This window comes from Eurosta solidaginis, chromosome 3, assembly GCF_040869045.1.
Source record: "Eurosta solidaginis isolate ZX-2024a chromosome 3, ASM4086904v1, whole genome shotgun sequence".
NCBI classification, from domain to species: Eukaryota; Metazoa; Arthropoda; class Insecta; order Diptera; family Tephritidae; genus Eurosta; species Eurosta solidaginis.
This window is the reverse complement of record NC_090321.1, coordinates 169909521-169922064: the sequence shown is the minus strand read 5'-3', so window position 1 is coordinate 169922064 and position 12544 is coordinate 169909521. Positions and strand designations below refer to the sequence as shown.

At 38.0% G+C, this 12544-nt stretch overlaps 1 protein-coding gene and 1 long non-coding RNA gene across 4 annotated transcripts; both read left to right on the top strand.

Annotated features, from left to right (window-relative positions):
• The first annotated feature begins 2421 nt into the window (after nucleotides 1-2421).
• Nucleotides 2422-10527, top strand: LOC137246778 (uncharacterized). Its single transcript, XR_010951694.1, has 6 exons — nucleotides 2422-2672; nucleotides 3067-3240; nucleotides 3313-3543; nucleotides 8520-8700; nucleotides 8771-9094; nucleotides 9165-10527. It is a non-coding gene; the product is annotated as an uncharacterized lncRNA (long non-coding RNA).
• A 430-nt stretch (nucleotides 10528-10957) lies between these two features.
• On the top strand, nucleotides 10958-12186 carry Ak6 (adenylate kinase isoenzyme 6). 3 transcript variants are annotated; one of them, XM_067777789.1, is made up of 3 exons: nucleotides 10958-11118; nucleotides 11545-11696; nucleotides 11775-12186. In XM_067777789.1, exons 1-3 carry the CDS (start codon nucleotides 11079-11081, stop codon nucleotides 12102-12104), a joined length of 522 nt encoding a protein of 173 aa, XP_067633890.1. In that variant the 5' UTR covers nucleotides 10958-11078; the 3' UTR covers nucleotides 12105-12186. The 3 variants fall into 3 exon arrangements, with proteins under 3 accessions (XP_067633890.1, XP_067633889.1, XP_067633887.1); XM_067777788.1 differs by having other exon boundaries at nucleotides 10979-11118; nucleotides 11459-11696; XM_067777786.1 differs by lacking the exon at nucleotides 10958-11118 and adding an exon at nucleotides 11163-11373 and having other exon boundaries at nucleotides 11459-11696.
• Nucleotides 12187-12544: the final 358 nt, after the last annotated feature.

The window sequence follows — 12544 nt, the reverse complement described above, 5'->3', positions numbered from 1 at the left end:
TTACATAAAACCATAGGGCTCTTGATTATATAAAGTATTCAAAAGACATGAAGATATAGTCGAATTTGGCTGAAACTTCGCAAAGACAATCTATTGCTTTCTTGCTATATGTCAAAATGTTACTACTTGCTATTGTTGTAAATGAAAACCATAGTGTACAAGTACAAGTGTGTTGACTTATCTGTCAAGCATTCTGACAGGCACTCGCTGGATTCGGAATGACAGCGAATTCAAAATGGATACCATTACCGAGTGCGCCGAATGATTGAAAAATTGAAAAAGTCGATACGATTGGTAGTCAAAAATGTTGTCGTTGAGACCAAAAATGCGACTCTAGACCTGAGATTTCCATCAGGTGAGCGAGGCTGTTTGTAGTTTTGACGTTTATCGCTTAGTGAACACACTTGTATTGGTACACTATGATGAAAACATTGTGCATTGACCAAATAGAGTAAATTGTGGATATTTTTTTTCGATAACATAACAAAAACAGATACTTGAATTTAAGTCAAAGCTTCCTAATTCCGAGAATTTCGATAAACATATGTCTATTTCCATTGAATTCTATCTTACTTGAGCAGATTTGTATTCAAAGTTAATTTCCTTGCTATCAAAAAGGCTGCAACTACCTATAGAGCCTACTTTAAAAGGCTGTAATTACAAACTATTGTGTTTATAAGAATATTTTTCTTAGAAAATATGATATTGCTATTGCAATTTGCAAACTCACAAACCAGTATAGATTGTATCTATTTGACCATATACCGCTAGGAAGAATATATGGAGGAACTTGAGAGCTTTTATAATGTATTGCCTTTTCTTCAATTGTTGAATCACCAATTGAGGCCGTGCAAATGTAGGCTAGTACTTTTTAATGCCAGCCGTTGATATGGCACATTGGTAACACTCATTTATAACGATGACAATTTTCGGAACATAGATGTTGAAATATTTGTAATTTGCTTTTTTTATTATTAAATTTTTAGGAAAATTTCAATATGAATACTTTTCCAGTTAACTTCTTCGTACTTTATTGTCATTTAAATATGGAAAAAACTGGTCATCACGGACAATAATTAAATTTTTGTGTTGATATTTTGAAGTGGCTTTAATTAAATGCAACCATGTGATATTTGAGCGGGTTTTGTGTATGTACGACAATTTTCATAATTGATTGGTACTAGAAAAATGTGTGCAAACTCAGCAAAGGCTGCATTCATCAGAATGCTTATTCTGTGTTGAAAAATGTTTGTGTTTCATTCAATTACTTCATTCTTTCCTCGAAGAGTTAAGGAGTGCATTCTTTTTTTTCCACTACTGAATGAAGAATGGGTAGACTTTCAAGCCACATTCCTTAGCAAGGAATGAATGAATGAAGAGAAAGCATTCTTAAATCAATGATTTAAAATTTCAAATGAATGCACAGTTTTACAGCTCTGTGTATAACATATAGCTGAATCTGTTGCGATGAGTAGTGGATACACACCAGTTTTAGAGGTGAAACATAGACACATATTTCATCTGAATATAATGCGTATTGAAATTTAAAGCCGAGTCATTGGTGCCGTTTGGCGTATCGCTGTAGTCGTATCCCTAACGTAATCAGCTGTTTATCGTTACGACGGTAAACCAAAAGCCAATTGGTTTGCGACGATACGGTTACGACCTTAGCGGCACCAATAATCGATTGCATTGATTCCCATAAGGTTGGTCGAATCAGCTGTTATAAGGTTACCGATACGGTTACCGATAAAGCACCAATGTCTGCAGCTTAAAGGCCGAATTAATGGTGACTTATAACCATAAAGCCATAACCAGATAAAACAGCTGATCGAACCTACGTTATGGAAATCAATGTAATCGATTAATGGTGCCATACCATAACGCTAACTCGATTACATTGATTTCCTTAAGGTAGGTTCGATCAGCTGTTTTATCTGGTTATGGATTTATGGTTATAAGTCACCATTAATTCGCCCTTTAGTAGGACACATTTTGTGCGCAGCAATTTCAGAGGTGTATTTAAAGTTTGACTCTTAGCAGTCCATATAAAGTTTAAGCGTAAACGTCTATATATGTAAAAAAAACACAGCTAATATCAATTTTAGTTTCACATGTATTAGTTGCGAATTCACCAAATGACAGTATTTGCAATAATAAATACTATAAAACAATTCTTGAAAGTTATACTTCTCTGGCGAGGTATTATTAATAACAATATACAATATTATATCCGTTCCAAAACTGCATTGAGAATATCATGCATTTCATCATTACATTTTCACTAATTTTCTCCGAAATCACTACTTCCATATTTACTCCCCTACAAGACGGAGGTAACTAGTTCACCCACACATTCAAAGCTTTTTTCGCTCTCCACTAACACATCGACGTTTCATGCTGTCATCGAAATGACAGTTCATTAATTATTCCGGAAAAATTGAACGCAAAAAAAATATAAATTGTTTACAACGAAAAATATCTTGTGCTTTTAGTTGTGACATGTGACGGAAATTAAAAATTTTTTTGCAGAGAACACCTTTTTGCGTTGGCGACCTTCGCCCAAAATAACATTAAGTTAATTTGAGTTGTGACATGTGACGGAAATTAAGAATATTGCTGCAGAGACCATCTTTTTGCGTTGGCGGCCTTCGCCCAAAATAATATTAAGGGTAAAGTTTTACAAGACGGTACACCACCTAATTTAAAAATATCAAATAATAATAAAAACGGAGCTCGAGGCGCGCCTTTTGATTCCACGTTTGATAATTTTTGATAAAAATTGGGTTGTGCACCGTCTTTTAAATCGTTACCATATTAAGTTGTATAGCATCGACGGGATGGCCTACAAGGTTTTATGTCAACTAAATCGCTCCCGATATGGTCGGGCTAGTACCTTAATGGTTCCCGGAACGTACCCGATCTGCATCCGGCAAAGGACCACCAAAGTCGATAACGGGAGTGTCCTTATCGCTACAACAACAACAACATTATTTACTTTCTGATTTTCATTCATACGTATGTGCATTTTTAAATAATAAAAAAAATGTTATATTATTCTAATAGATAGCATCTCCGCCGGGTTGCGATTCAGCTCAGAATATGCCAAAATCAAAGGAAATCTACAAAAACAAGGTACTTTACAAGCAACATGCTTTGGAATACGGTACCAAACTGGTTGGATGTATTTCCCTAAAAAAGGGTGGAACTACGCATCTTGGTTTGCCAGTATTTGCTTCGGTAATTTATATTGATTTGTAGTGATTAAAAATTGCAATAGTAGATAATGTAATGTGAATTAAAATTGAATAGGTAGCCGGAGCAAAAAAGGCAACTGATCGGCCTGCAACTGTTATTTATGTGGTGCCACCGGGAGCTGCTGCTGCTATCCTAGAAGCATTAGAAGCAGAAATGTCTTTGATTTTTTGTATCACCAAAGTTGTGCCATAACATGATAGGGTTCGCGTTAAGCACGCTCTCTTAAGGCAAAAAAAATCGCGTCTAGTCAGGCCCGATTGTCCAGGAATCATCGCACCAGAAAGTGTAAGTAAATTGGCTACCATATTAAATATATAAGCAACATGTATGAATTTTTAAGTGATAATTTGTCATGCTTTGTTTTGATAATCAACTGAAGAATGCAAATACGACAGAGGTCGAAGTTCATGTGAAAACCAATTAATTTTTTTAATTAGCATTTGGAGAGAAAAATACATATGTATGTATGCATAGAACTGCATAGAAGGGGAGGAAAAATGAATTATTATCAGTAGATTTGCAAGATTTTTGTCATTTTCCCTGCATCGTAGTTGTCATTACATTGCGTTAAGAGAGGACATCAACACCTTACTACCCACAGCCAGTTAAAATTATTGTAATTTTTGCTCTTTTCATCACTGTTTCAAAACGTGGAAAGTTATATATCGAGCATTCCATGGAGAATGGTGCATTTTAGCAGACTTTCGCATTGCCGGCATTATTAATATTCAATCCCTAGAAGGTTTAATGTAGTCATATCAATAGTTCCCGAGATGGTGGGGCTAGTACCACAATGGTGCTTGTTACCGGAACGTAGATAGATAGATCATTTATTGAGGATTGCACAGTGACTTGCACATCTCCTTCACAGCACCTCATCCTAGCCGACTTCCTTGATGAACCCCAGCAGTGTTCTTTGCTTGAGGGATTAAATGTGGGAATGCTCTGGCCATGGTGAGTCCATAAACTTAGCCCTACGTCTTGAAATTGCGCCGCAATCTAGAAGGATATGGTCCACCGTCTGCTGATCCATCACAAAATCGGTATGTGTTGTTCGATACTATACCCAGCTTTTGCATGTGACTGTTCAGTCTACAGTGTCTTCTAAGAATAGCCGTTGGGGTTCTTAGGTTATCTTTTTGAGAGGCCTATTAATGCCCTATATCGAGTTGTCCTGTAACCCCCTAACAGTAACTTAGATTGACTCAGGCCTGGCATATTGCGCCAGTGTTCTTCCCTATTTCCCTTTCTTCTACTAATAGATGCCCCTGTTGGCCAACTGGCAGGAACGGCTCGGGATCGATGGGTCATGCAGTTGCTGCCTCTCTTACCGTGTTGTCCGCCTGTTGTTGTTGTAGTAGCAGTGCTTCGCCCCATCCAATAGGTGCGACCGATCACAAATTGTCATCAATGTCCTCTAACGGGAGTCCAAAGAAACTTTCTGTTTCAACAGGGGTGGGCCATAATGAGAGGAGTGTTAGAGGCGTTGGTTGCACAATAAAGTTAAAGAGATGGTTGGTGACATGTGGGGACACATTACAAGCAGGACAATGTTTTGTATGTCGGGGTTGATTGTGGATAGGTAAGAGTTTAACCTGTTACGTTATCCAGCTCGAAGTTGGGCTAGAGTGACTACTCTCGTTTCCCTAGGGAGAGTGCGTTCCTCCTCTGCTAGTTTTGTTCTTTGAGTACAGGAATCACCGGCATAGAGGTCCGACGCCTGTTTGTGGAGTTCACTGAAGACATGCTTGTGTTTTTTAGCTTCAAACGGCTGTGTTCTCAGGTGCCGTATTTCCTCATAATGTAATGAGGCCGTGAACAACAAGAGCCACAAAAGATTTATAAAAGTTACGAGGACGCTGGATTTTGGAATCTAGCCCAGAGCAACCTGTCCGATGCAACCATCCCTTGCACGTGAAACACTGACAAGAGTATTTATTTTTTTAATTTAATTTATTTATTATTACGGCTGTTTAGGCCCAAAACTTAAACTACTAAGTACAGTTCATTGTTATAATCACTTATTTCTATTGAATATGCTGTTGGAATGCCATGTGATTCCGATCAGCATATTTACTAGCGTGACAGAGGGACGAGTCTGGGAGCCACTCATTAAAGGAAGGTTGGAAAGGACGCGTTTCCAATCCTCCAGTGCTCCCAGCTTAAGGCAACAAAATTTGGAACTTATATTTTTCAATTATATGTGTATTTTAAGCTTTCGGAATGTATTAGTCTCCGATCAATGAAGCTAAACATGTCTTTGGATGTTGGAAATTGAAAATAAGTGTATCCAATCACCCCTCAACTTTGTTTAGTAAAGACGCTGTCGGAATGCATGAAGATTCCGATTAGCACAGCTCAACATATAATGGGAGGTTGAAAAGGACGTGTTTCCAATCCCCCTTGCTCCAACTTTTATTTGGCCTTATTTTCGTTAATTTTGTTACACATTATATAATTTTATTGTTATATTTATGCTGTCGGAATGCGAATGATTCCGATCAGCAACAGTAAATACCAGCTGGAAATACCGAATTCCAGCGAAATTAGTTGTTGGAACTGTCTGGAGTTACAGGTGGCGACCGATTTTCTTTTCCTTAGGGCCGGATGCATTGTATTTTGCTGCTACCATTATTACCATTCCAGGCATGCTTAACCAACGAAACGATATCATTTCGTTACGATAATCAACGTTAATAAACGAAACGAAGTCATTTCGTTTCGTTTATTAACGTTAAGATCGTCAAATTAACGAAATGATTTCGTTTCGTTTTCTGCCATATCAAAACGAAATCAAATCGTTTATGTTGATTATTAATTTCAAACTATGCTGGCAAAGCTGATTGATTGCGGAGTCATTAAAGGTGAAAGCATTATCCAAGCTGATTGCAACTTTTCTCATGAATTTTGACAGTACGAACATTTCTCAGAGTATTTTTGACATTACCACCAACGAATTACACAAACAAATTACATAGAGTTTGTGTGTGTATGTGCGCTCGTTGTTGCCACCTTACGGCTTCACCATGGCTATAGCATTGCCAGCACAATTCAAACATAAAGTATCACGTTTTCGTTAACGTTTTTAACGTTAACGAAAGCTTTTCGTTTCGGTTAAAAACGAGATACAATTTATCTTGATAATTTCTTTATCGATAATATTTCGAAGTGTTTCAACGGAAACGGTGGAAATTTTTTGATAAACGATTAGCTTAACGTTAAGGTGCATCCCTGTACCATTCCCTTTTCGCGCTCCAGTATCGGTATATCATGTAAAAAAATAAAAGAAAAAAAAACTATCTTATTGGAAGGGTTTTACAATGCTCCAATAAACTTTTTTTAAAAGTATTGAAGTTATTACTACTTTTTATGTGATTAGGAAGTTCATTGAAATATTTCAGGCCCTTATATATATGACCGTCATAAAAAGATTCTTTTCCGGCAAACGCAGCAAACCCATTTCTCAGTACTGGGGTCAGGAGAAGGACCCGGATTGGGGTCGATACCTTCCCGGAAGAGGAGAGTATGGCGCAGACCCGCTGCAAGGATCTGCTGGGGGGTTGACAATTTGTGGGAGAGACGCAACAAATTAAACATGGAGTCCGCCTGCTCATTGCCCTCCACTCCCCTGTGGCCTAGGACCCATGCCAACAGTACTACGTTGTGTGCTCCTAATTGATTCAGCTTTTCTACGCACTGAAGGACAAGTGCTGACTTTATTTCGAACGCCGCAAGTGCCTTTAGTGGAACCTGACTGCCTGACTGAGTATGGCAATTGTTTCTTTGGGGTATCAGCGCTGAAGGTTCAGCTTAGCGCACTAACTTATGGCGAATACTTCCGCTCGAAAATGCTCGGATGTGCTTTTAGAGTTACTGATATTTTGGTTCTGGGTCCGAAAACTCTGGCTCCAATCCCCTCTGGCGTCTTCGAGCCATCTATGTACCTTCCGATCTTGAGCCTAGTAATACATTGCACCCGCCTATACCTATACAGCCGTACCAAGAGACGGAGCAGCCCATTACATATTGGCACAACCGGAGCACTGCTGGACATCCATCCTATATGAAAGCTATGCATTCAAAAGTGTTTGTACCAGTGGCTGGTGCACACCGAACTGGACCAATGTATGCTATATTGAGGCCTTCACAAATACCAAGCTATGTTTATGTAAATAATGTTACTGCTAATGTCAATTTGCACGGTTGAGCACATACAGTACCTACGTTTATACAAGGTGGAACACCACACTACCTACATGGCGATGTAGCCACCGATCAGGTTGTTGTAAGAGATTAATTAAAATATGTTATTCATAAACACAGATTCTTATATTTTTATTATCATTAAACTGTAGACTAGACTCATGACGGGTATTCTTACTGGATACTGCCTTCTGGCGTCACATGCCTTTAAATTAGGCTTGGTCAGTGATAGCAGATGTAGGAAGTGCGAGTTGGAGGAGGAAAAGATCGATTTCATTCTGTGCTCGTGCCCTGCGCTTGCCGGGCTAAGACTCCAGCTGACAGATGTCAGATCTAGAAGCAGCAAGTGGCTTAAGTTCTAGGAAGCCGCTAACCCGCTGGAGCCATGAGAAGCGTGAGTGCACTTTGGGTGTCCCAAGACAAGTTCCGTACCTGCTCCGAATAATTTGTAGCTATTTAAGCGACAAAGTACTCCCTTTTGATACAGATGAGGGACTAAGAAAGCACAACACTACGGGCGGTGTCCCTCAGGGATCTGTTCTAGGTCCAACTCTTTGGAATGCGATGTATGGCGGGGTGCTAGAAATCGACCTTCCCGGAGGCACGGAAATTGTCGGCTATGCAGATGATATTGTCGTAGTAGCAGTGGCCAAGAAACTTGATCTGCTCCAAGCATTATGTAATGACGCCGTGGGAAGAATAAAGGAGTGGTTGACGAACACGGGGCTGGAGATGGCTAGCAATAAGACAGAAGTGGTTCTGATGAGCTCAAAGCGGACTGTGGATGAGTTGGTCCTAACCATAAGAGATTATCAAATAAATTCAAAGCCCTCCTTGAAATATCTAGGAGTAATCATTGACTCAAAACTAACTTTTAGGGAGCACTTCAGGGCGGTGTGGGACAAAGTTTCTAGAGTTAGTGGAACCCTAACGCGAATAATGCACAACATCGGCGACCCAAGCGAAACTACCCGTCAGCTATTATCCAACGTAACCAGCTCTATAATATATTATTATTTAATCTATTCTTACTGATATGAGTTTCTTTTTCATTCTAGGTAACTTGATTTTGACGATGTGAGGATAGAAATATCCCAAATATTCCAGCTGTGGCTGTAAGAACATACATTTGCTCAAATTAGAAGAAAACTGCACGGTTGAGCACATACAGTATCTACGTTTATACAAGGAGGAACACCACACTAGTTTCACGGGGATGTAGCCACCGATCACGTTGTTGTAAGAGCTTATTTTAAATATGTTATTCATAAACACTGATTCTAATATTTTGTTTTGGTTTTTACTTTAGAGTCAACCTGTTATATAAGCGATGTCAGCTATGCCTGTAACTTAAGCGCCTTCAGATGTAATAGTTACCGCGGACGCGGTCACAGGAGTAGTTCACTACGTGGGGATTACACTAATCAAGGACTTTCAATATCGGAAGGTTTTCCAGCACCATAACACACCAACAATATGTGCAATCACCCGAATAAATTGTACAACAAACGTTAACACCACATCATCAGCCAGCAGCAACAACAAGAATCGCAACAAGTTGAAACTTCTAATCAATTAATGACTAGTGAACCACTATCCTGCACTCCAGGATGTAGCCGCCAATCACGTTGTTGTAAGAGCTTACTTTAAACATGTTATTCATTAACACTGATTCTAATATTTTGTTTTGGTTTTTACTTTAGAGTCAACCGGTTATGTAAGCGATGTCAACTATGCCTGTAACTTAAGGGCCTTCAAATGTAATAGTTACCGGGGACGCGGCCGTGGGAGTAGTTCACTACGTGGAGATTACACTAATCAACGACTTTCAATACCGGAAGGCTTTCCAGCACCATAACAACACCAACAATAAATTTTGTACAACAGACGTTAACACCACATCAGCAGCCAGCAGCAATTGTTTCTGTTGTCTGTATCCGACAAAGGACCATCACATCGATAACACTCCCCAATGCCTTCGGGGAGTAACTAATCGCTACAACAACAACAACAACAACAGCCAGCAGCAACAACAAGAATCGCAACAAATTGAAACTTCTAATCAATTAATGACAAGTGAACCACCAACATATTCGCAATATGCGCATCCATCAACAGCAACATATGTCGCCTACTTTGCAACACAAAATCCAATGCTTCATCCAGCGTCAGCTGCATAAAAAGCCACTGGTACATCGTTATATGTTTCACATATGCAACATATGTATGCGAATGCACTTGAGGTGTGCAATTATAAGTGGTCCATTTGTTTATTCGTCCGAATATCAATATATACCAGGTGAAGATAGCCAACGTCATTCTACTTTATGCATCGTCTAGAGAAGCTAGAACATTTACAATTTAAAAATTGTGGGATTTTCATACAGCTACACCAAGCTTCAACAAATTATTGGACCATGAGATTTCTCATATGCCCAATAGTCAGTATTTAAAATGTAAATTATGCCATTGGGACTAAAGCACATTCAAGTATGAATTTTAGTATACATGCACAACACGCTGAAACAATTGATGTAACAACGAAAAGTCTAGAATTAACTGTTTGTCCATATTGTAATCAAGAACTTGCATCACAATGGTACCTACGCAAACACAGGAACATGAGAAAACAATGGATGAAAGAACATCTCTTTTCGAATGTGGTGAAGAATTTAGAACAAATACAAGTTTACGTGTGCATGTTTATGAAAAGTTTGCTCGTTGTACACTACAAGATCTGAACGGAAATATCCTCAGAGTATGGTTACACCTATGTGGCATCTACAAGTTATTTATAATGACGAAATTAATTACAGTGCTTATTTGGATTCTGGTGATGCTCCTGACATGCTGCCTATATTCCGCTACGTCTGATCTTACTATACCTACCAAACTAATATGACTGTAAACTGATAATGAGCAACACCACCACCGCATGAATAGTGTATTTATATAGTTTATGAATATAAAAATGCAAATATGTAAATATTACTAGAATAATAGGACATGATTTTAAATGTAAAAACTATTTTAAACATGCATTATTTATGAATTAAATATTATTTAAACAAAAAGGACGCGTTTCATTCATATAAAAAGCGAATTGACAGAAGGTAACCGATACGGGTAACCGATAGGTCAGTTACCCGTGTTGTTGTTGTTGCATATGTTTTGGTTAGCGATAACGAAAACATAACTGATGAAGTAACTTAAAAATGTAAATAACATCGAGCGAGAAGGAATGTCGAAAACACAATAGGTAAGAGCGAGAAAGAGAGTCACACGTACACTATTTTGAGAGAGCACATGCGTTACCTTTTTCACGACAGCAATGTAAAAGTCATTAAGACGATAATTGGTGAACAAGTTATTGATGACGATTAAGTAATCGATTAGGGAACGGGTACCTGTCTTGTAGGGTCGTAGCTGAACCACTAAGTAATAAAAAAAGCTCGGTTGGCAATACTGTGAATGTCATTTAGTTTTCGTTTACACCTTTATAAGCGTGGCGAATTCTCCCTGACATTTACTAAAATTCGCCTTGCTAAATTTTTTACGAAAACAAAAACACGAGTTTTGCCAAAATACATATTTTTGTTTGTTATTGAATATACAAAATGACCTCGACAGACGAGAAACCAAATATATTAATTACAGGTAAAGTTTTTTGTTATAGATGTTAGAGAAATGTTGAGTCAAAGAGAACAGAAATAACAGGAGGCCTCAGTTCGTACTTTTTGCGAAATACATTTGAAATGTCTCATCATTTGCGGGGTAATTTTAAATTGCTTCTACACATTTTCATGAGGCATTTTTGTTTGTTTTAAGGAATTGTTTTAATTAAACATTTCATTCTCTCCAAATATCACAATATGTATGTGTTAATAGAAACTTCTTAAAAATGTGTAGAAGGTAATTTTCTAATACTCGCCAAGTTGGTACATTACAAATAATAACAAACTGACACCTCTTGTTAATTCTATTCTCCTTGGTAAAGTTTTATAAAACGAGCGTTTATGGCCGGTGGGACAAACTCGCATATGAGGGCAATGCTTATATCTGTATCTAGCTCATTTCTATTAGGCACCCCAGGTGTAGGAAAATCATACTTATGTCAAAGACTAGCAGAGCACATGAAACTCAATTGGTTGGATTGTTCTAAAATAGCAAAGGAACATAAATTTATTGAAGAATATGACCAGGAGTACGACTGTCCCATACTTGACGAGGATAAGGTATGAAGGTATTTTGGCATATTTTAAAATTACAAATAAACTCTTAAATAAAACCATTAATACTGCTACCTTTCTTAGCTCATGGATCATTTGGAACCACTTATGCAAGAAGGTGGAAATATTGTCGAATATCATGGATGTGATTTCTTTCCAGAGCGTTGGTTCCAAGCTGTTTTTGTTATTACATGCTCGAATACAGAACTGTTTGACCGTCTGAAGGAGCGTGGTTATAATGAAAAGAAACTCAAGTCAAATCTTGAATGCGAAATTTTTGGCACTGTGCTGGAAGAGGCTCGGGAATCCTATAAACCTGAAATTGTGTTTGAGTTAAAAGGTGATACGAAGCTAGATGCTGAACAAAGTCTTAAAACTATTAAAAATTGGTATAAAGCTTGGAAGCGAAAATAGGATGTGGATTTATTTATTAATTAACAGATTTGTAGTGTTAAATAAAAATGCAATAAAGAGTTCTGAATCAGATTATATTTTACCCATTTTTATGATCATTTCTAAAGTTCTTATTAACGTATAATATTGGTGACTATGTAAAATGTTTGAAGCACATTTTCTCACGGTGAAGACGGTATTAGTTTCCATAATCCCGGCGTTCACAACGATTTTGGTTACGATGGTAATAAGGATCATGGTGATTACCCTACGCTCCTAAAACTTAAACTAAACCCTGACAAAGAACAGTCCCTTTTTGAGTCTGCAGTATAAGCGTTTATTTGAAGAGAAAATCTCGTTTCAGCGTATGCCATAGTGTTGATGGTGTTAAGCTCTTAGGTGCAAGGCCCTCTATTGACAAATACTATCTCAATGGAGAGAAGCTATGTCGCTCCACCAGC

Bases quoted from the DNA above. Each gene is read 5' to 3' on its own strand.
- Ak6 (XM_067777786.1), top strand. The intron at 11,697-11,774 runs GTATGAAGGTAT...TACCTTTCTTAG, and splicing joins CCATACTTGACGAGGATAAG to CTCATGGATCATTTGGAACC.